The sequence below is a fragment of the Panthera pardus genome, unplaced genomic scaffold (assembly GCF_024362965.1).
Source record: "Panthera pardus isolate Hobbes unplaced genomic scaffold, ASM2436296v1 HiC_scaffold_12, whole genome shotgun sequence".
NCBI classification, from domain to species: domain Eukaryota; kingdom Metazoa; phylum Chordata; class Mammalia; order Carnivora; family Felidae; genus Panthera; species Panthera pardus.
Window position 1 is genome coordinate 14,275,472 of NW_026526677.1, and position 21,908 is coordinate 14,297,379.

At 36.4% G+C, this 21,908-nt stretch overlaps 1 protein-coding gene across 1 annotated transcript; it reads right to left on the reverse strand.

The window, feature by feature from the left end:
- Positions 1 to 9,127: 9,127 nt before the first annotated feature.
- Positions 9,128 to 10,060, reverse strand: LOC109245212 (olfactory receptor 8I2). Its single transcript, XM_019412527.2, has one exon. The coding sequence runs from the start codon at positions 10,058 to 10,060 to the stop codon at positions 9,128 to 9,130; it is 933 nt and encodes a 310-aa protein (XP_019268072.1).
- Between the last annotated feature and the right edge of the window lie 11,848 nt (positions 10,061 to 21,908).

Sequence of the window (21,908 nt, forward strand, 5' to 3'; positions counted from 1 at the left end):
AGCTTTCAACTGCTTTCAACTGTGAAAAAAAATCAAAGTTGACCCTTAACAGGAATGACTTCAAAAAGTGTGTTTATGTGAATGACATGGCGTATTTACATTAGTGGGGTGTTTCTAGAAATTGATGGTAATGAGTGATTTATAAAATATGACTGAAAAAAATCTTAATTTGCCAAATACAAAAGCGGAAATAAATTCACCTTTGAATACAAGATAATGAAAGCTAACATGTTGAATAATTAAAATGAGCCCAGTCTGTTCTAAGTGCTTCTTAATGTATTTAGTCCATGCGACATATTGTACCCCAGGTGCTACTACTCTTAGCCACATTTTTTATATGAGAAAAAGTTCAAGAAACTTATTCAGAGTCAGAGCTATTAAATGTTGCTCTGTGATTCTACAAGTTAGATTGACTCCAGAGAGCATGCTCATACTACTATATTCTTGTTTATAATTAATTTCAGCAAACCTGAAAAAAAGATAAATCATAAATAATGATATAAAAACAATTTTAACGCATCATTCAGTGTCCTTTTTTTTCAATATTATGTAATACAAATGACAAATTTCAAACTTAGAGGACTTTAGTTAAGTGTATTAAAATTGTAGACCCCATATTAGTTTTAGTTTCCAAAAGGTGTGTTTTCCTAATCTGAACATTTAAAATAAAAGTTTGAAAATATATTCATTACTCATAGACCCTGATTCCACTAACTCTATATTTCTGATTCCACAAATCCTGACATTACTTGGGGAAAGTCTAAATGACATGTGTATGCACACTGTTCTGATAATGTCCCCATTATATTTGATCCAAACTAAATTAAGACCTCTAATTTTGGGAGAATAATACTTACTGTGAACCAGAATTGGAGGGGAAAAACCTTTCTTCCAACACGATCCGCCTAGAAGTTTGTCAGCCTCACGTTCTGCTCACAAATCAAATATGAAAAACATTTGAGCTGAAAATTTCTGTAATATAATATTTGTTTTCTTTGAGATAAGTTCTCTTTAAATTTTAGTGCATTCATTTTATTTTATTCTGAAATAAAAAATAATCAACCTGGAAATTTTGTTCAGGTCCTGGTCAAACAGGAAAATTATTTCTAAAAAGAATATCAGGAATCTATTCTGAACATAAGGAGAGCAGAATATGTCTTACCTGTCATCCTGATAATTCCAGGACACCTCATGTACTGGGGACTGAAGATAATGCAACATTTGGTCATCCCTGTGGACCAATTTCTAAGGAAGATTGCTTGGCATGTCTCCAAGGACAAAAGTTCAAGGACTAAATGTAGCTATGATAGGTTTGAGAAAATAGTTGTCTTTTTCCTTAGAAGTCACACAATGAAGAGTCTGATGGTGTGATTTTCTTTTGGGATGCTCTAAATTTTTGACTGGGATGGTGAAGAATTTATTTCTATTTTTTCTTGTGTTCAAATACATCAATTTATATCAAAGTTTTACCATTTTATTTCTCCTATTTTATAAGGCTTACGGGCAAGGAAGAATAATTTTTCCTCTACCTTTCTAGATTCTTGGCTGAGACACCCCCTCCTCTCATAATAAAAGACATATTAACAAAAGAAAAACAAACAGAAGTGTAATAACTTGTATATTTATTGTATACATGGGAGATTGTAACCAGAAAGAGTGAGGGGGCCCCAGAAAAAGAGAGAGCTTTCTTAACATAAGAAAAATCATTTTAGGTCCTGGCCATCTTGTGATCTATGCCTGACCAGCACATCTTACCCCAAACATATTTTTGAGTTATTTTTGCAGGATTTAAGTCTCTTTGAGCCCTCAAACACTGGACCAGTTGGAGCCAGGGAATTGATGATACTGACTCTTGCCCGCCCACTCAACTTTGGTCAACTATGACAGACTCTATCACCTTAAGGTGACTTTTGCCCCAATTCTATGCTGAATCCCCCATTGTGTCAGCCCCTTCATGAATATGCATGCACCCTTAGCTTAAAACTTCCCCAATTTTGTTGTCTGAGGAGACACTGTTTAGGGAAATATCCCCAGTGTTCTATTTTACTTGTTGCAAGTAAAATCCTTCCTTTCTACTCCTTGACATGGTTGTATCTTTTGGCTCCACACCCACCAAGAGGTGAACCTAGTTTCGGGTGACAAGATGACCAAGAAAACTAACTCCCCAAGTGGCCCAAGTCACCACCTTAAACACTATCTCCTGTTAAACACAAAAGATGGAAGTCAGGTGTAGGAAGTTACTAGGAAAATCACAGAAAAAAAGGGCATGCTCGTTATTCAGATTTAAATTCATGCCTTCTCCATTCTTGGTAGTTTCTAGAGATTTAGTTCTCTTCTTCCTGGTACAAGGAGGGAGACATTTATATCAATGGAGATTTTCCTTATAAATGTAAATGTCTTTTACAAAACAGTGAGTTCTACTTGGTTTCCAGAGTTTCTGTTGTGTCTACTGTTTCTTAAAAATCACCAGCACAAGAAAAACGCTTACGCCAAAGAGACATATTTTGGGAGTGCAAATTCCACTTCCCTTCAGGTTCAATTAATTTTTTGTTTGTTTTTGCTTCTGCACCTAGTAATGACTTCTTGTTTTATTCACATTTTTCTGTCTGTTTAATAATACAGGAAATTCATATTTGCATTATTAATCTGAGTGTTACTTCACTTTTAACTTATATGTAGTGATATTAATTATTCCCATTGTGGCCTATTATTAGATAAGGTAAAGTTATATTTTTTAAATTTCTTACTTGACTAATAATAATTCAATATTTTAAAAAGTCTGTGTTTTTAATTTGCAAGCTAAATGACACATTTTTTTCTTTTTTTAATATTAATTTTATTTTTTTAATGTTTATATATTTTTGAGAGAGACAGAGACAGAATGTGAGTGGGTTGGGGCAGAGAGAGAGGGAGGCACAGAATCTGTAGCAGGCTTCAGGCTCCGAGTGGTCAGCACAGAGCCCAACGCGGGGCTCAAACTCACGAGCTGTGAGATCAGGACCTGAGCCGAAGTTGGATGCTCAACTGACTGAGCCACCCAGGTAACCCTCAAATATTAATTTTAAATTGTGTTGCATGCATGCAGAAAATGTGACCTCTTTTAAGTTAAATTGTGTAAATTTATTGATATTTATGGATTAATTGCAATCAATTAGTATAAACAGCTCATATATGCCAGGAAAGAAAGGCTTATATGTTGATATGGAAGTCTGGCTTACCAACTATAGTATTTATAGATTGTAAATTATCAGCAGGGGGAAACAAACCAAAATACGAAAATCAGTGATACAACATGTTAGGAAGTGAGAAGTGCTGTAAAAAAAATAAAATGTAAAACAGCTTAAATGATGGAGTAGGGGCACGAGGAAGCAATCAGACATTGAGTGGTCAAGGTAGACTTCAATGAAACATTGGCATTTGAGCAAAGATTTGAAGGAAGGAAGAGTTAGTCATGTAGGTACTTGGACAAAAGTGTTTCAGACCATTGGAAACATCGGTTGATGGACCAAGCAGTTGGAGGAATAGCAAATACTGTGTAGTAAGTATCATTCTATTGTGGGAGCAGAGGTGACCAGAGAAATAACAGTGAAGTACCTGGCTGTCAATGGTGACAAAGGCGGTGAGGAAGAGCAAAGTGAAGAGAGCATGGAGACAGTTGGACTTACTATCTTCAAATAACCTTTATTCTCAGAGAAACCTTTAGTGATAGGGTCACACTGAAGGATGTGGAGACACACAAAAATATCTGGAGGAAGTGAGGGGCAGATCAATGGAATAGTAGAAATAATGTTCTATACAATGATTTCCTTCTTCCTGAAGCCAGCGTCCATCTTGTCAGTTCAGATGGAAGGATGACCACCAGAGGTTCTATCAGCTCCAGGTATGGGGCCGGTCAAGGAACACTGAGCTCAATGGGTAAAGATGCCTGCTTATCATTCAAAGGAGCCTGTACGTAGGACAAGTACTTAACCAGAATCACCCTAGGGATATAATCATCAGACATGCTTAATGAGCTCTCCAACATAAGGAGTAAAGATATATTTTCATATCCCAAGTCTCAGAGCATGCTAGCATGACCGCATGGGCCTCCAGTCAATGCATCCACCTTCCCAGGGACCACTGCCACAAATTTTACCCTTAAAAATCCTCACTTTCAAGGTATCAGCGAGTTCAAGACTTTAGAACATTAACTCCCTGTTCTTCTGGGTGGTGCGACACCAATAAATAGCCTCTTTCTCCAGGCAAAGCCTCGGTGTCCATTTTTATTGGCTTGCTGTGCATGAGTTGGAGAAACTCTCCTTTGGTTTGGTTACATTCCTAATGTTTTACCTCACTTAATTTTGGCAAAAATTGTGTAAAGATACACTGGAGTTTGTATTATGGGGTTTTTTTCCTCCAAATTTTTATTTAAATTCCAGGTAGCTGACACACAGTGTGCTATTGGTTTCTTGTGTAGAATTTAGCGATTCATCACTTACATACAACTCCCAATTCTCATTACAACAAGTGCCCCCCTTAATGCCCAACAACTATTTCCCTAACTGCCCACCCACCTCCCCTCCAGTAACCATCAGTTTGTTATCTATAGTTAAGAGTCTGTTTCTTGGTTTGCCTTTTGCCTCTCTCTCTCTCTCTCTCTCTCTCTCTCTTTCTCTTTCTCTTTATTTTTTATCCCTGTATTCATTTGTTTCATTTCTTAAATTCTACATGATTGGAATCATATAGTATGTGTCTTTCTCTGACTGACTTATTTCACTTAGTCTAATACCCTCTAGCTCCATCCATGTTGTTGCAAAAGTTAAGATTTCATTCTTTCTTGGAGTGCCTAGATAGCTCTGTCGTTCAAGTGACCAACTTTGACTCAGGTCATGATCTCACAGTTTGTGAGTCTAAACCCTGCATGGGGCTCTGTGCTGACAGCTCAGAGCCTGGAGCCTGCCTCAGATTCTGTGTCTCCCTGTCTCTCATCCCCACTCACACTGTCTCTCTCTCTCAAAAATAAAAACATTAAAAAATAAGAATACAAATATTTCCTTCTTTCTTATGGCTGAATAATCTATTGTGTGTGTGTGTGTATATGTATGTATATATACATGTGTATATACATATGTACACACCACATCTTTTTCTTTTTCTTTTAATTTTTTTTTAATGTTTATTTATTTTTGAGACAGAGAGAGACAGAGCATGAATGGGGGGAGGGTCAGAGAGAGAGGGAGACACAGAATCCGAAGCAGGCTCCAGGCTCTGAGCTGTCAGCACAGAGCCCAATGCAGGGCTTGAACTCACGGACCGTGAGATCATGACCTGAGCCGAAGTCGGACGCTCAACCGACTGAGCCACCCAGGCGCCCACACACCACATCTTCTTTATCCATTCCTCAGTCGATGAACATTTGGGCTCTTTCCATAATTTGACAATTGTCGATAAAGCTGCTATAAACACCAGAGAGTTTGTGTTTTGACTCACTTTTACAATTTTCGTCCTTTTAGAGGAATGTATTACACTGAATAAATGCAAAATAACTTATATTTTCTCATAACACCAATATTTTTAGTTTCCTTTCCTGAAATGATTTTTTTCTTTTTTACTTGTTGCCTTTTAGCTATTTTTAGATAGTTTAATCTACCCATTCTCTGCCCCATACTTTGAAAGACAGTTATCCAGTGCAAAGTCCTAAATTATTCTACACTTATCAAACAATATTCTGAGATGTATTTCTAATTTTTAAAAAATTATTTTAGAGAGAGAGAGAGCTTGAGCAAGGGAGAGGGGCATAGGGAGGGGAAGAGAGAGAATCTTAAGCAAGCTCCACATTCAGTGCAGAGCCCAACACAGGGCTCAATCTCACAATCCTGAGATCATGGCCTGTGCCAAAATCAAGAGTCAGATGCTTAACCAACTGAACATGCAGGTGCCTCTGAAATTTATTTCTGAATAAGCCTCTGATCTTTGTGTATGAGCACAAGTGTGAGTCTAACACTACCTGATATCAATAAGTCAATTTCATTCCATATGTTTTATTTTCATTGAGTAAATTGTTTCTTCAGGAGTTCCTGCAATACTTCTTAAAATAAAACAAGTTAAGAAGAATAATCTTATGATTTTTTATCTTGATATAAAGGTATGTTAAATGTTGTGACACAGAAGGCAAGCTCAAGGAACACAAATGGTCAACAGGAATGTTATAAGGGCACCGTAAGTTTAACAGATCGGAAAAACAAAAACATTCTGCGTTTTCATATTGAAGCCCAGTGCATCATATATTTTAAATTGAAGAGTTTTTTAGCATATTTTTTTAAAAGAAGAAGATATATGGCAAATTAAATATGCCCTGATAAGTTCTGGGACACGGTCCCAGATATGAGGGAGTGGATTATCTGGATTGGTCAAGGGCAAAAGTTTTGGGAGAGCCTGGCAGAAAAAAAGGACTGAAGAAACGACAAAGGCATGCATGACCTATTATGGAAAGATTTGTATTACAGGGTCCAAAGAGAAGGTACAGAAAGAGCAGCTAGAAGATAGACTAGTATAAGGGAAAGTATACCAGCAACAAATATGAAGAACATATTGAAAAACAAAGATGGACATTTGGGCATAAGTGTGGGCAAATAAAATATACTACTACTTCTTATGCTGGGCAAGAAAAGTGTGTCATGTTTTTGCTCCTAGACCAAGAACAGCAAAAAATATTAATGTAAGAGAGAAATTAAATACATAGTTTTATAAATGCTAAATAAATGTTAAATCTTGAAATTATCTACAGCAGAATATACTTGCAATGCAAGAAAATAAAAATAATACATACAATTAGATCCAGGGTAAATATAAGTCATGTGCAAAAGCTACACAATTATAAAACAAATTGAACAGTGTACTTAGAATGCATGAATGAAAATCCTTGGTGGAAAGAGGCGGGGGGAAAGGAAATATAATCAGTTGAATAGTTTTGAAAGCTGCTGGTGAAAAACCTTCAGAGCAATCAATCTGAGTCAGACGCTGTGCTCAGAAGGAAGAAGAAACTCACATAGGCTTAATGAAAGAGAATGAATGATGAGCTAGACAAACAGTAGCCTCAAAAGGCCCATAAATTAAAGCATAGTAAGGGGGGCACCTGTTGGGATGAGCACTGGGTGTTGTATGGAAACCAATTTGACAACAAAATTCATATTAAAAAAAATAAAAAATAAAGCATAGTATGTCTCATAAGGTGTCACTTACCATAGTTTATAACGTAAGATGTTGCTTTGAAAAATGAAGGTTGCAAGAGTCAGAGCCCAGTAATATATATCAGAGAAGAAAATTAAAAATTGCAAACCAAATACATATATGGGCACACACAGATCCCTTCAGCCTCTCCCAAGGCTGAAAACTGGGATTCTTCATTTACGTTGTTTGTGATGTGTGACCTATGAGAAGCCCCTCCAACTTACGCCAATTATTTAAAATTATTTATACCAAGTATAATTCAGAGTGTATTTATTTACACATCCTAACTGTTGAAGGAAAAAAGCCCTTTGAAAAGAAGTATATCTGCTAGTTATTATGCCAGTTTTAATTTATAAATAAGCCATGTTTTTTGAAAGAATTCTAGAAATGGAATTTTCTACTAATGTTTTTGAATATCAATATGCACGTGACCATCTGACTTCTACCAAAGAAAGACACAAACAGGAGAAAAGCAGAATCTATCCCCTCTATGCATCCATCACTGTACAGGACACAGAAAGCAAAGAAAGTGTTTACTTACATATTGTGCACATGATACGTTTCCTAAATGTGGAGAGCACAGATATGAATAAGTAAACTCTGCTCTGAAAGAGCTTACATTCTTGTTGGCCAGAAAGAAATATTATTAATCACACACATGTTCTTGTAAAACAGCTTCATCAAATTTATCTTCAGTCCCTTTGGGCATATATTTTATTTTTTATTTTTTTATTTCTTTTAAGTTTATTATTTGTTTTCAGAGAGAGAGAGAGAGAGAGAGAGAAAGCACGCTGGGGGAGGGGCAGAGAGAATCTCAAGTAGGTTCTGCGCTCTCAGGGCAAAGCCCAATGTGGGCCTGGGACCCAGGAACCCTGAGATCACGACTTTGAACTGAAGTCAGATGCTTAACCGACTAAGCCACCAAGACATCCCTCAATGTATATTTTAATTTTTTAGTGTTTATTTATTTTTGAGAGAGAGAGAGCATGAGTGGATGAGGGGAACAGAGAGAGAGCGGGGTGGGGGGGCAGGGAGACAGAGGATCTGAGGTGGTCTCCACACTGACAGCAGTGAGCCCAATGCAGGGCTCGAACTCATGAACCTTGAGATCATGATCTGAGCTGACATTGGACGCTCAACGGATTGAGCAACCCAGGCATCCTTCAACGTATTTTTTAAAAGTGGTTGCCAGCAACTTTGACTACTGCTCGGTGACTTATGCACAGCAAAGGCAGTACTGAAGGACATGTTCTTTCCAGTAGTCATTTGTAACAGTGCCTGAGGGAGTCCATTGAACGGAGTCCCTTTTCAAGGAAAAACAAAACAAAAGCCCAGTTTCTCCTTTTAATACCATAGACTTCACCGAGCATGTCTGCCTGATTTGGAAAAACAAGCATAGTTGTAATATACTTCCAAATGACTCAGGAATTGTGCTACAGCTGCTGCTTTATTTATCGACACACACAGGCATTTAAATGTTTACCAAGTGTTTGAAGTTTGGGAGGCACATTATGGTTTTTTCGAAATAAAACTCTGCTGTGTTTGAGTTTAAGACCATACTCCGCCACATAGACATCACTTTTCTATGCCATCAAAGCTCACGTTTAACTATGTGGCCAAATGAATTCACATGATCAAGAGATTGCCTATATTACCCAGTGTCCGTTGACATTGTATTTGCAACTCACTGTGTAGACAGTATAAATAATCTATATGCTGAAACGAACTCCTCGTGCGCTGATTCAGTACTCTGCATAAACAAGTAAAATAATATTTCACCTCCCAAATTTCAAAACTCTTAAGTTATGATTTAGTTTGCGTAAGCCTTTGGGTTCATTTTCCGATTTTCCTGATTGTTGCGGTAATTGAATGCCTGAAACCACCCAGGTGAGTTTTAATTGTAACATGCACAGATTTGTCATGAAAAAAGTTTTCTGTGCATGACTCTCAGGAGAGCATTTTTCACATCTCTGTTCCTCAGACTATAGATCAGTGGATTCAGCATCGGAATGACGATGGTATAGAATACGGACGCCACCTGTGCCTGGGTCAGGGATGATGTGTTATCAGGCTGCAAATACGTGAAAATCAGGGACCCATAGAAGATAGTGACGCCCATGAGGTGGGAAGCACAGGTGGAAAAGGCCTTCTGTCTGCCTGCTGCAGACTGGATCTTGAGGATGGCCGAGATGATGGCAATGTAAGTGACTGTGATGATGAGCAGAGAGCTAAGAAGGGTGGTCCCAGCTAAGACAAAGATCACCATTTCTGTGCTGAACGCATCTGCACAGGACAGGGCCAAAAGAGCTGTGGTATCACAGAAGAAATGATTGATGCTGGAGTCACAGAATGCCAAGCTGCTTATCACACAGACGGATATCAGAGAATTCGTGAAGCCTATTGCGTATGGCATGACTCCCAGCCCGTTGCACACTTTCCGGGACATAACCACTGAGTACAATAAGGGATTGCAGATTGCTACATAGCGGTCATAGGCCATTGATCCCAAAAGAAAACACTCACTACACACCAAACCCACAAAAAAGTACATTTGAACAAAGCAGGCAACGAAAGAGATGGTTTTCTGTTTGGATTGGAAATTTACCAGCGCCTTGGGTGTTACAGTGGAAGAATAAAATATGTCAATAAATGCTAAGTTGCTAAGAAAAAAGTACATAGGTGTGTGAAGACGAGAGTCAATTCTGATTAACATGATCAGCCCAAGGTTCCCCAGAACAGTGAACAGATAAATAAAGAGGAACATTAAAAAAAGACTGACTTGTAGTTCCGGGTGATTTGCAAATCCAGAGAGGATGAAGAGAGTGATCTCAGTGAAATTGTTCCCAGTCATTTTTATCAACTCAGGCCTTTTACTTTACCTGCCAAAAAGCAGAAACAAAAGTCAGAAAAGAATTCAAGCTTAAAGACTTAGTACCCAGAGTTGACCTAGACTCCAATTATGAGAGGGTCAAAGATGGCAGAATGATTTTGGAAGAGATTCTTCCTGGAATATACTACCTTCTACTCCAGTCTACCGTTGGGCCCCAAATCATACATTTTGCAAATTACCTACTGGAATCAATTATATGATGCTCTTAGAGAATATAAAGGCTATTTAGGAAAGAAAGTTCTATAACTTGTGAATTCAGTGATACCTTTGTGTGGCAGTTTTAATTTGTCAACACCTAACAGATACTTTAAAGGGTCATTTTAGGAGCTTAACAAGATCTTATATGAGCACATCTAATAGTTTCCTGTAGTCAATAAAGCTTTGCTAAGTTTTTTAAAGAAAACATATATATATATATATATATATATATATACACACACACACACACATATACACACACAGATATATAGATATATATACACACACACATATGTATTCATGTATATATATATGAAAAATCCTGCTTACTTTACACGTTAATGATAAAATTCTTTACACCTTTTTTGTCACATACGCTTTCTATTGGTGAGTAAAGAAAGACCAAATATGAGAGTTAATCTATAATATAGCCAAATTGTTTTGTGCATGCGCTCAGCAAACATGTTTGCTCCTAAATAAAGCACATGGTTATCTGTGACATCAGGCAACAGACAATTCATTGCCAAAAACAGTAGTTTCCAAGTCAAAAATAGAAAGGCTAAAAATAGTAAAATAAATGTGATTTACAACCAAGTATTAAAACACAAGGTGATCTTACTAGAAATTAGAGAAGTTATTTGCCTAATTCAGGTGACATAAATATGATGGTTAATGCAAGTTTGTTCCAGATGTTTAACACTCCACCCAAGTGATCCAAAGGGACTTGATGTTGTATTAAGGAGACTTGATCATTCAGTGTCTCCCACCCTCTCGAGGGTGCCTATTCATCACCAATCCATTTAACAAGCATTTAATCAATGAAGGCATTTTTTCTTGCCTTTCATTAGAGGCACTTTAGTTTTCTTCTTGTTTATTTATTTATTTTGAGAGAGAGAAATCGAGAAAGCAGGATAGAGGGGCAGAGGGAGAAAGAATCTCAAACATGCTCTGCACTGCCATTGCTGAGCCTGACGCAGGGCTCAACCCCACAAACTGAGATCGTTACCTGAGATGAAATCAAGTCAGAAGCTCAACTGACAGAGTCACCCAGGCACCCCTGGAGGCACTTTTCTTAAGGTTTACTGAAAGATGCAGTCATGTATAAAGAGGAAGAGAAAGGTTTTCAGTGTGAAAAACACGTGCACACATTTTCAGAAAGAAGATAAGATTAGACTTAACCTGAGATTTAGTCATCCAAACGAAGCCTCTTTCGGTCATCTTCCTGTGATTTTGAGGTTTATTATCAGATAACAGGAAGAGAAGACATCATTCAGTATTCACCAAATTCACCATTAGTTTTTGACATATATTTCCCTTATCTGCAGTTCTGGAGCTCATGAATTGTTAATGCAACAGCTTTCATCTGTTGCTGTGGTTTAGCACAGAGCTCTATTTCCTATATAATGGAACTCTATTAATATTATGAAGTTGATGAAAAAAATTGCTGGTGTTGAGGAGAGTTCTGGGTAATGTGTCTATTATCTTTCATTGATAGAATGGAAATGACACCCAAGTTAACTACAATAACTATTTATTTTCATGTGTCTTGTTGAGAATTAATATCTACTGCTTTAGCTCAAAGCTAGATTCACATTTAGGATTCGTGTTGTTCTTCATGTATTTCTAATGCAGTCCCAGGACAAAGAATTGTCTTCGGAAATGTAGTGTGTTAACACTCTTCTTATAGCAACATCTCTTCCCAAATCTCAAACTCATATCATAAAGGAATTGATCAATTAGCATCTTTGATCTCTTGAGATTTGCATTTTAATTGTACCCAAAGGCTTATTCTTAATTTGCCTGGGATACATTTCCAATGGAAATGTTCAGAAATACATACCCCTTCCTTTTGTGTATTTCACTTTAAATGGCAATGGATATACTGAAAAATATAATTGATATAGTTTTGAAAGTCATTTTTTTATATTATTAGCATATATATAATATATACATAGTATATAATATATACACAATACATGTTTATAGAATATAAATCATATATAATAATATATACATACAGAATATAGGAAAAATATATTCTATTCATATATTTTCTATATAAAATCTATTTTATTATAAAATATGTTCTAATCATATATTTTATCTACTCATATAAAATATATTGAGGGGTACCTGGGTGGCTCAGTTGGTTAAGCGGCTGACTTCAGCTCAGGTTATGATCTCATGGTTGGTGAGTTCGAGCCCCAACTTGGGCTCTATGCTGATAGCTCAGAACCTGGAGCCTGCTTTGGATTCTGTCTCCCTCTCTCTCTCTGTCCCTCCCCACTCACACTCTGTCTCTCTTTCTCAAAAAAAATAAATAAATAAACATTAAAAAATTGTTAAAAATATATTGAAAAATATTTTATATATAATAATATATTCATATAGAATATATAGTATGGTATCATGATATATGATGTTATATGATTATATGATATATAATATATAATTCATATGATGTGATAAAATATAATATATAATCATATGTTATATATCATGTCACATATATGATATTATAACAGTACAATATATATGTATATGTAATACAACTATAATATAATGTATATATAATAAATATGTAAATATATGAAGATTTTCTAAAACACTGACCACCACGACAATATATGAGATACATGATGTTAGAGAATATCAGATCACTGTTGCCTCCGCCTGGGCTTCTCAGACAACCCTCCCAGCAAGGAAAAGTGAGCTTTTCCTATCTACTGATTAAATGGTGTTATTATACATTGAAATTACATTACCGTGATGTCAACAAATCATCTATGTATGTTTTTTAAGGTATATTCATTTTTTCAGAGACAGAGACAGAGCACAAGCAGGGGAGGAGATAGAGAGAGGGAGACACAGAATCCAAAGCAGGCTCTAGTCTCTGAGCTGGCAGCACAGAGCCCCTCGCAGGGCTGGAACTCATGGACTGCAAGATCATGACCAGAGCTGAAGTCAGCGCCTAATGGACTGAACCACCCAGGCGCCACTATGTATTTATTTTTAATGCAGGTACTCTGATTTTTTGCTGACTGTGCTCAATGATGCACACATGGAATCAGTAAGAATGAAAATGCCATCTAGGAAAATAGAAAAGAAACCTGAAGTAAAAACTCAAACTCTACTCCCAGTTTCAGGAATGGCTGATAGGAACTCAATTCACATCATTATTCCATTTGTTGTTTGTTTACTGTTTTAAAGCCATTTCCTAGGCCACACCCCTAAAACATTTCTGGGTTAGTAGGATCAGACCCACAAAGGTAAATTTTTCAAAATGCATCAGGTCCGTTGGTGATTGACAAACATCAGGTTTGAAGGACCTCACAGACTCGCCTAAATTATTTTTCTACTGGAATTGTCATCTCTTTTTGACTTATCTCTAAAAAGGGGTTAGAGAGCACCTGGGTGGCTGTCCGTTGAGCATCTGATTCTTGATTTCGGCTCAGGTCATGAGCTCATGGCGAGTGGGTTGCAGACTCCACTTGGGATTCTCTTTCCTCCTCTCTCTGCCCCTCCTCTTCTCATGGTCTATCCCTCTGTCTCAAAAAATAAATGAATAAGCTTAAAAAAATACACTAAAAAATAAAGGGAGTTAGTATTACAATGATTAAACAAGATAGATTCTGCATTGGAAAGGGGATAATCCTACTTTTCACACTAGAGATTTTTAAGAAGGAATAAAATCTACTATATATGTGCTATCACTTACAGATGATCAGTAGACTCAGATATTTAGACAAAAGGAACAGAACAACATTTTTTATTTGCCCTGTTATGTATCTTGAAAAAAATAAAATGTTGAAAGTCTTGGATCGTATACCTGAAATCTCAAATTTCTATCCATTCTCTTATTTTTTCGACACCCATCTATTAAGAAGCTATTAAATGACAGATACGGACAGGACTTGTTTTCTTGCACTTTACCACGCGTCACCAATATTGCATTTTTTTTGTTTGTTTGTTTTGTTTTTGTTTTTTTTTTTTTTGGTGGGGGGGGTTGCCTGCAGATTGAAGGTTTGTGGAGACTCATTGTCAGCAAGACTGTAGGTGTCGTTTTTCAAATATCTTTTACTCACTTTGTGTCCCTTTGTCACATTTTGGTAATGTTTGCAATATTTCAAACTTTTCCTCATTATTATGTTTGAATGGCCATAATCTCATAATAAACCTTTAATGCATGAGTTATTGCTTCTTATAAAATGAGCAAAGAAAATGTTTTCTTGAGATAGGATCTACTCCTAGTGAAAAAGCCATCAAAATTGTTGAAACGAAAAAAGACCTAAACTATCACATACACTTAGTGGATAAAGCGGTGGGAGGCTTTGGGAGAAATGACTCCAATTTTAAGGAAGTTCTACCGTAGGTAAAATGATATTAAAAAGAATCACACGCTACGCAGAAATTGTTTGTTAAAGGAAGAATCAATTGATGTAACAAACTTCATGTCGTCTCATTTTAAGAAATTGCCTCAGCCATCCAACCTTCAGCAACCATCACCCTGGTCAGTCAGCAGCCATCAATACTGAGACAAGACCCTCCAAAAAAATTACGACTCACTGAAAGCTCAGATGATGGTTAACATTTTTAGCAGTAAAGCACGTTTTATTCTTAATAGACTACAGCATAATGCAAACATAACTTTCATAGGCACTGGGAAACCAAAAAATTCATTTGACCCACTTTATTGCAGTGGTCTGGAACTGAATGCACAAGGTCTCTGAGGTGTGAATGAAAAGTTTATTCACTTATTTTTTGAGAGAGAGAGAGATAGACCATGAGAAGAGGAGGGGCAGAGAGAGGAGGAAAGAGAATCCCAAGTGGACTCTGGGATGTCTGCTTTGTGTATGATTGCAAAGATAAGAATGATACTAGGGGCACCTGGGTGGCTCAGTCGGTTGGGCAGTCCGACTTCAGCTCAGGTCATGATCTCACAGTCCGTGAGTTCGAGCCCCGCGTCGGGCTCTGGGCTAATGGCTCAGAGCCTGGAGCCTGCTTCCGATTCTGTGTCTCCCTCTCTCTCTGCTCCTTCCCTGTTCATGCTCTGTCTCTCTCTGTCTCAAAAATAAATAAACATTAAAAAAAAATTAAAAAAAAAAGAATGATACTGCTGTTGCTTTTCCATTACTTAGAGTTAACTGCCTCTTTTGAGATTCAAAATTTGGCTCAGCTCTTTGGTAGTCTGATCTTTGGTGAGCCTAGAGGTGTAAGTATACTGGTTGCCAGTACATAACTGGCATAAGGGCTCTGGGTCACTATGGTGCAATCTAGAACATCATGCTGCCATTACTGTTACCTCTGTCTCGTCTCCTGAGATCTGTGACTGTCCCATTTTCTTTCCTTTTCTTTCACGACTGTGATATTTGTCAAGATTACTCATCAAGTATTTTGTACAATGTCCCTGCATGTAAGTTTACATGATATTTTTCTCATGATGAAATTGAGGTAATTGATTATGGGGAAAAGTGCCAGAGAGGTGATATGCATGCCTTTTCATCTTCTCCAAGGATACATGATGTCGCCGAGTGATATTACCAGTGATTTAAACTCGATCATTTACTTAACATAGTGTCTGCCTGCCTTTTTCACTATAAATTTAGGATTTTTCTTTGTAGTTTATGTATACTTGGGGAAGATCATTTAGGGTATGCAAATATTCCATTTATTCTTTTCGACACCCATCAATATGTTGCCTCTACCTATTATTATTGTGGTGTTTTTGTGGCAAATTTCCATCTTCCCATTCTTTCAACTATTTTATTTTATTTCATTTTTTTATTTTTATTTTTTTAAGTTATGTCATTTTATTATTTTACTTTATTTTATTTATTTTGGTGAAAAAATTTAGATTTAGATTTAACCTGCTGGATTCAATTTAGATAAACCCAATTTTGTCGTCAACATCCAAAGTGTCATACTTGGGAGCCAGTGGAACACAAGCTTTCTTCTTTCCATCCAGCCTAATCAGGGTGTTGACCTTGGCCATGTCAATGTGGTAAAACTTCTTCAAAGCCTGTTGGACCTGGTGCTTGTTGGCCTTGGCATCCACAATGAGCACAGGTGTGTTGTCTTCTATTTTCTTCACGGCTGACTCCATCTATAGTCAGGGGGAACTTAATGATGGCCTAGTGGTCAAGCTTGTTTCTCCTGGGGGTGCTTTTTAGAGGATATCTGGGCTGCCTTCAGTGCCTTGGATCCCGGAAATGTACGTGACCTGCAGATCTTCTTTTTTGTGTGACTGTGGACACCTTTCAGTACCACTTTCTTGGCCTTCAAAGCCTTTGCTTTGGCTGTGGCTTTTTGAGGGGGATGAGCTTCCTTCTTCAGCCTCAGCCATCTGCATGAAAGGGCCTTCAAACATATATATGTGTGTATATATATATATATATATATATTTAATTTTTCTTAATGTTTATTTATTTCTGAGAGAGAGGCAGAATGCAAACAGGGGAGGGCAGAGAGAGAGAGGGAGACACAGAATCCAAAGCAGGTTCCAGGCTCTAAGCTGTCAGCACAGAGCCCGACTCAGGGCTCGAATCCACGAACCATGAGATCATGACCTCAGACGAAGTTGGCTCTCAACACACTGAGCCACACAGGTGCCCAGATATTTTAACTGAAATGATTCTGTAAGGAAGAGTTGTTCTTTCTTCTTTATGTATTTATTTGGTTAGATAGTTGTACGAATATGTACTCGGAATTCTTTTCCTTTGGGTTATCCAACACCCCCTTCATTTATTTTATTGCTCAAATAGCTCTGCTAATGGAACCATTACTGAATTAGTTTCTGTGCACTTTGCTCTTTGGTCTTTGGTCATGCTCTTGTCGTTTTGTTTTGTTTTGTTTTGTTTTGTTTTGTGTTTGTTTTTTCACCTCTTAAATCTGGCAGCACAGTATATTCCAGGCTCATCTTCTATTTTCCCAGACTCAGCTCTAGAAACAACTACTTCTCTAAGGATCCTTGCCATCTTTTACGGGAGGATGGTATTTGGAAACCTGAATCTGGACCACAGATTCTATTTTTGTGTGTGCACCCATGTTTTTCCCTTGAGAATATGTCACACATATTTTCAATATTTTTAAATGTCCAAGTCTTTGTAATTATAACTTTTCAAAAGAAGACGGTGCTATAGTTGAAAACGTTTAGATTTGGGAGTCATAATTCTGAGTTTGTGTCTTGAAATACCATTTACTGCCTTTGTGACCATGTGAAAATTTTGTAATGTCTTTAATCCTCAGCATCCATCATCTGCAAAGTGACAATAGTACAATGGTAGTAACTTCCTCATGGTTTTGAAAATAAAACTAAATATCATATATATATATATATATATTTATATATAGTGCAAGATGTTATGTTATAATACATATGTTATAATATTGAAGATAGACTAGGTATTCAATTGACATTTGTTTCATGTCTTTAATATAAATGAAATTTGCAATAATCTATTATATCTATATACCCATGTCTATTAAGCTGTTTCTTTCACCATTGGACATTTACATTCATCATGATATCTCTTTTCAAAAAAAAATAATAAATCAGAATGCACATTAATTTGTTTCCTTCAGTTAAATAACCTGAAGCATTGCTACTTTCTATGACCTATCACTGGGAGGCGTTCTAGAGTGGTCCGGAAAATTTTAATTTCCATGAGCTTTGTCCCTGATCATCAGTGTCATAATAACCTTGCCTCCATTAATCATTTACATCTCCTCAAGCTCCATATATAATAAAGCTCAATAGCTTGGTAAATCAGAAGTTATTTTATTAGGTATTTATTTAATTACTATGCATCAAGAAAACTTCCTTATATTTTTGCTTACTATTTATATGCTCACCACTTTACATGTTATTGAGAACCTGACTCCTATAAATAGCTAATTTTTTTAAAAAAAGTATACTAGATGGAAAAACTTCTAATTTAAAACTTATCTTTATTTACTCCTCAATATCAAACATGCCATTACCACACAGGTAAAAAAGAAAAACACTCTGAAATAATTAACACCCTGATTTATTAAACGAGTCAGTATTGTGTACCTACTATGTGATAATCACTATGCCAGAAATCCTGAAACTATCCCAAAAGTCCTTGAATAAGATGCAGTCTTTTCCTCACAGGATTAAACAGTTCAGAAGAGGAATCAGAAGTGAAAACAAAAGTTCACAATCCACTGTTACAATACAGTGCACAATGATAGAACAATGGAGGAAATAATCTAATTTTCTCAAGGATATTATCAAGGAAAATCTTGGGAAAGATGAGAATTCTTGCTCTTGGCCCTTGAGAATGATTAAAGAGAAGTATAAACAGTTCAGGGAATTTGGACTTCCTACTAAGATAAGAGAACATATGTAACATTAAGGAAAGAATTATGACCAACGTGTGTTTCTGAGATAAGAATAGAAACACACTGAAGGTAAAGTGGCAATGGAAGAAGTCAGAAGGCTATTTTAATAGTTAGGATTCGAGAACATAGGGCCTGAACTGAGACAGCAGTGCTGATGATTAATGAAGAAGAGAAAACTTGTTTTAAGGGTATTTGGGAACCAGAGTCAACAATACTTAATCCAATATGAGAGAACAGAACTGAAATTCAGACAGTCACTAATTACACAATGAGTAATGAGCCCAAATGCATTTATAGTATATAGTTGCATTTTCTTCTCTTCAGTACTTGGCTTTTTCACCAGAACAGATTACAATGGCCGATTCAATTAGAAATTTCCATGATTCTGAAAGAACATGGCACCAAAGAAAAGACCATTTTCAGCTCTTTGAAATTCATAAGTTATAAACTATTTAATATCCATCAGCAGAATTCCTCATTGTTCAAAATGACACTTGGAGGCCAATACACATACCGTTAATCTGGTACTTAAAATGCTCCCTACAAATTCTCACCAAATTGTTGTCCTCTTTGGCTTGAATCTTCTAAGCAATCTTTACTCTCTTGCATCTCGTCTGATCTCAGGATATCATATATTGCAAAGCCTCATTATGTTGAGTTGAAATGTATTTCCACACAGCTTCTAAGAAGTCAGGGTAGCATTAAAGATACATTTCTTTGATTTTTCAAATGCATTTAGTTCAAGTGTTTTTTTTTAATTCTTATAATTGTATTCCTTCAAACCCTATAAGACAAACCTAATCTCTTCTTTTTATGATATTTCTCCAATAATGAATAATGAGGCAATTATAATGGGTGTCCTTTTTTAATTTTTAATTCATCAGGATGATATGCTTTCCCCTACAAAAGCACTTAAACAAATTGGAACATTGAAATATGTGATAGTCACACCTACCTATATTAATTTAGGATTGTTTGACCACTGTGGATTGAAGTAGAACTTGAAACCTTAATACCTTAATTTTACCATACAGTGTATCTATCTCTGTATAGGCAGGGAAACAGATTTGTAGACATATTTAGATGTATAGATATAGATATAGATACGGATATAGATTAGATATAGATATAGTTACATATTATTATCAGCATTGCACTGCTAACAGAGGCTTTTTTCATTTTTTAAATTTTATTTTATTTTTTTTCAATATATGAAGTTTATTGTCAAATTGCTTCCATACAACACCCAGTGCTCATCCCAAAAGGTGCCCTCCTCAATACCCATCATGCACCCTCCCCTCCCTCCCATCCCCCATCAACCCTCAGTTTGTTCTCAGTTTTTAGAGTCTCTTATGCTTTGGCTCTCTCCCACTCTAACCTCCTTTTTTTTTTTTCCTTCCCCTTCCCCATGGGTTTCTGTTAAGTTTCTCAGGATCCACCTAAGAGTGAAAACATATGGTATCTGTCTTTCTCTGTATGGCTTATTTCACTTAGCATCACACTCTCCAGTTCCATCCACGTTGCTACAAAGGGCCATATTTCATTCTTTCTCATTGCCACGTAGTACTCCATTGTGTATATAAACCACAATTTCTTTATCCATTCATCAGTTGATGGACATTTAGGCTCATTCCATAATTTGGCTATTAACAGAGGCTTTTAAGAGCAACAAAATCAAACACATATCTTCAGACTGGTTATACATCTACAGAAATAAACTATATTCAATCACATGCCATAAAAGTATACTAAATTACTGGCTTAATTTTATTTTATTTTTATTTTTTTAACATTTATTTATTTTTGAGACAGAGAGAGACAGAGCATGAACGGGGGAGGGACAGAGAGAGAGGGAGACACAGAATCGGAAGCAGGCTCCAGGCTCCGAGCCATCAGTCCAGAGCCCGACGCGGGGCTCGAACTCACGGACCGCGAGATAGTGACCTGAGCTGAAGTCGGACGCTTAACTGACTGAGCCACCCAGCCGCCCCTTAATTTTAAAAAGCATAAATATATTTCCAGAAACAAGATCATCACAAAGTGCAGAAGTAGATGAGGCAAACTTCAGGGTGAACTTTGCTTAAGGTAGTTTACTGATTGTTGGAGGAACTATCTTTGTAGATAACTAAGGTATCATTGGATCTGAGAAGTTAATTTTTGTTGTTCTTTTATATATCAGCCTTAAACTATTAGGAAAATTCACTCTACCAATTTATAACTTTTGTAAGAAATATTTAAATACATCTGGGTTCTTTGTGGTTTCAATGGTATTCTTAAACAGTCCCTCTATCTGCAATTTTATAATATTTCAGAATGCCAATTTCCTTTATCCTATCCCTTCCATTTGATTTAATATGTTCCTGTTTATTGACTTTGGTTCAATGACCATATTTTCAAGTCCCTTTTTTTAGTAAAAAGAATAGAGGAAACTTAATGTCCTCATATTGCTTCTCATGAAATCAATCGATAATTTGGGGAAAGAAAAGCACGATCACTCATTGTATCTTCATTAATTTTCAGATTATTGGTTTTGACTTCCTATTTATGAGATTTTATTATGCAGAGCATTTATTATTTATTTCTATAAAGCTATAATAACTCAAAATTTAAATAAATATAATTGTGTTGATGAAAGAATTAGGTTGCATACAAGTCTCTTGGAAAGTAATTTAGGATAGTATCAAAATAAATTTTTTTCTATGAATTTTCCAAAGTAATTTATTGAGACGAATCCAATTACAAAAATAAAGATTTATACACAAACGTTTTCATTATTATCTCAATTTTTTTGTAAAACATATAAACTTTAAGCATATGACACCGGGAGATGGATACTTAGTAGGGCCAACATTGAGTTAAATTTTAGTCTGTGATTATGGGATATCCAGAAAACTGCTTGCCATTGCCTAAAATCTTCCTTCCTAGGTAATAGTTTTACAATTGGAAGTTTGATTTTTTAAGGTTTATTTATTTATTTTTGAGAGAGAGAGTGAACAGGGGAGGGGCAGAGAGAGAGTGAGAGAGGGAGAATCCCAGGCACTGACAGTGTAGAGCCCAGTGCAGGGTCCCAGCTCAGGAACCGCGAGATCATGACCTGAGCCAAAATCAAGAGTCTGTCACTTATCCAATTGAGCCACTCAGGCATCCTTATTGGAAGTTTGTTTATAACAGCAACAGTGATTACTTATATTTTGGAAAATGAATAGCTATTATGTTAAAATATATGACAATGGGATTATTCTGGAAA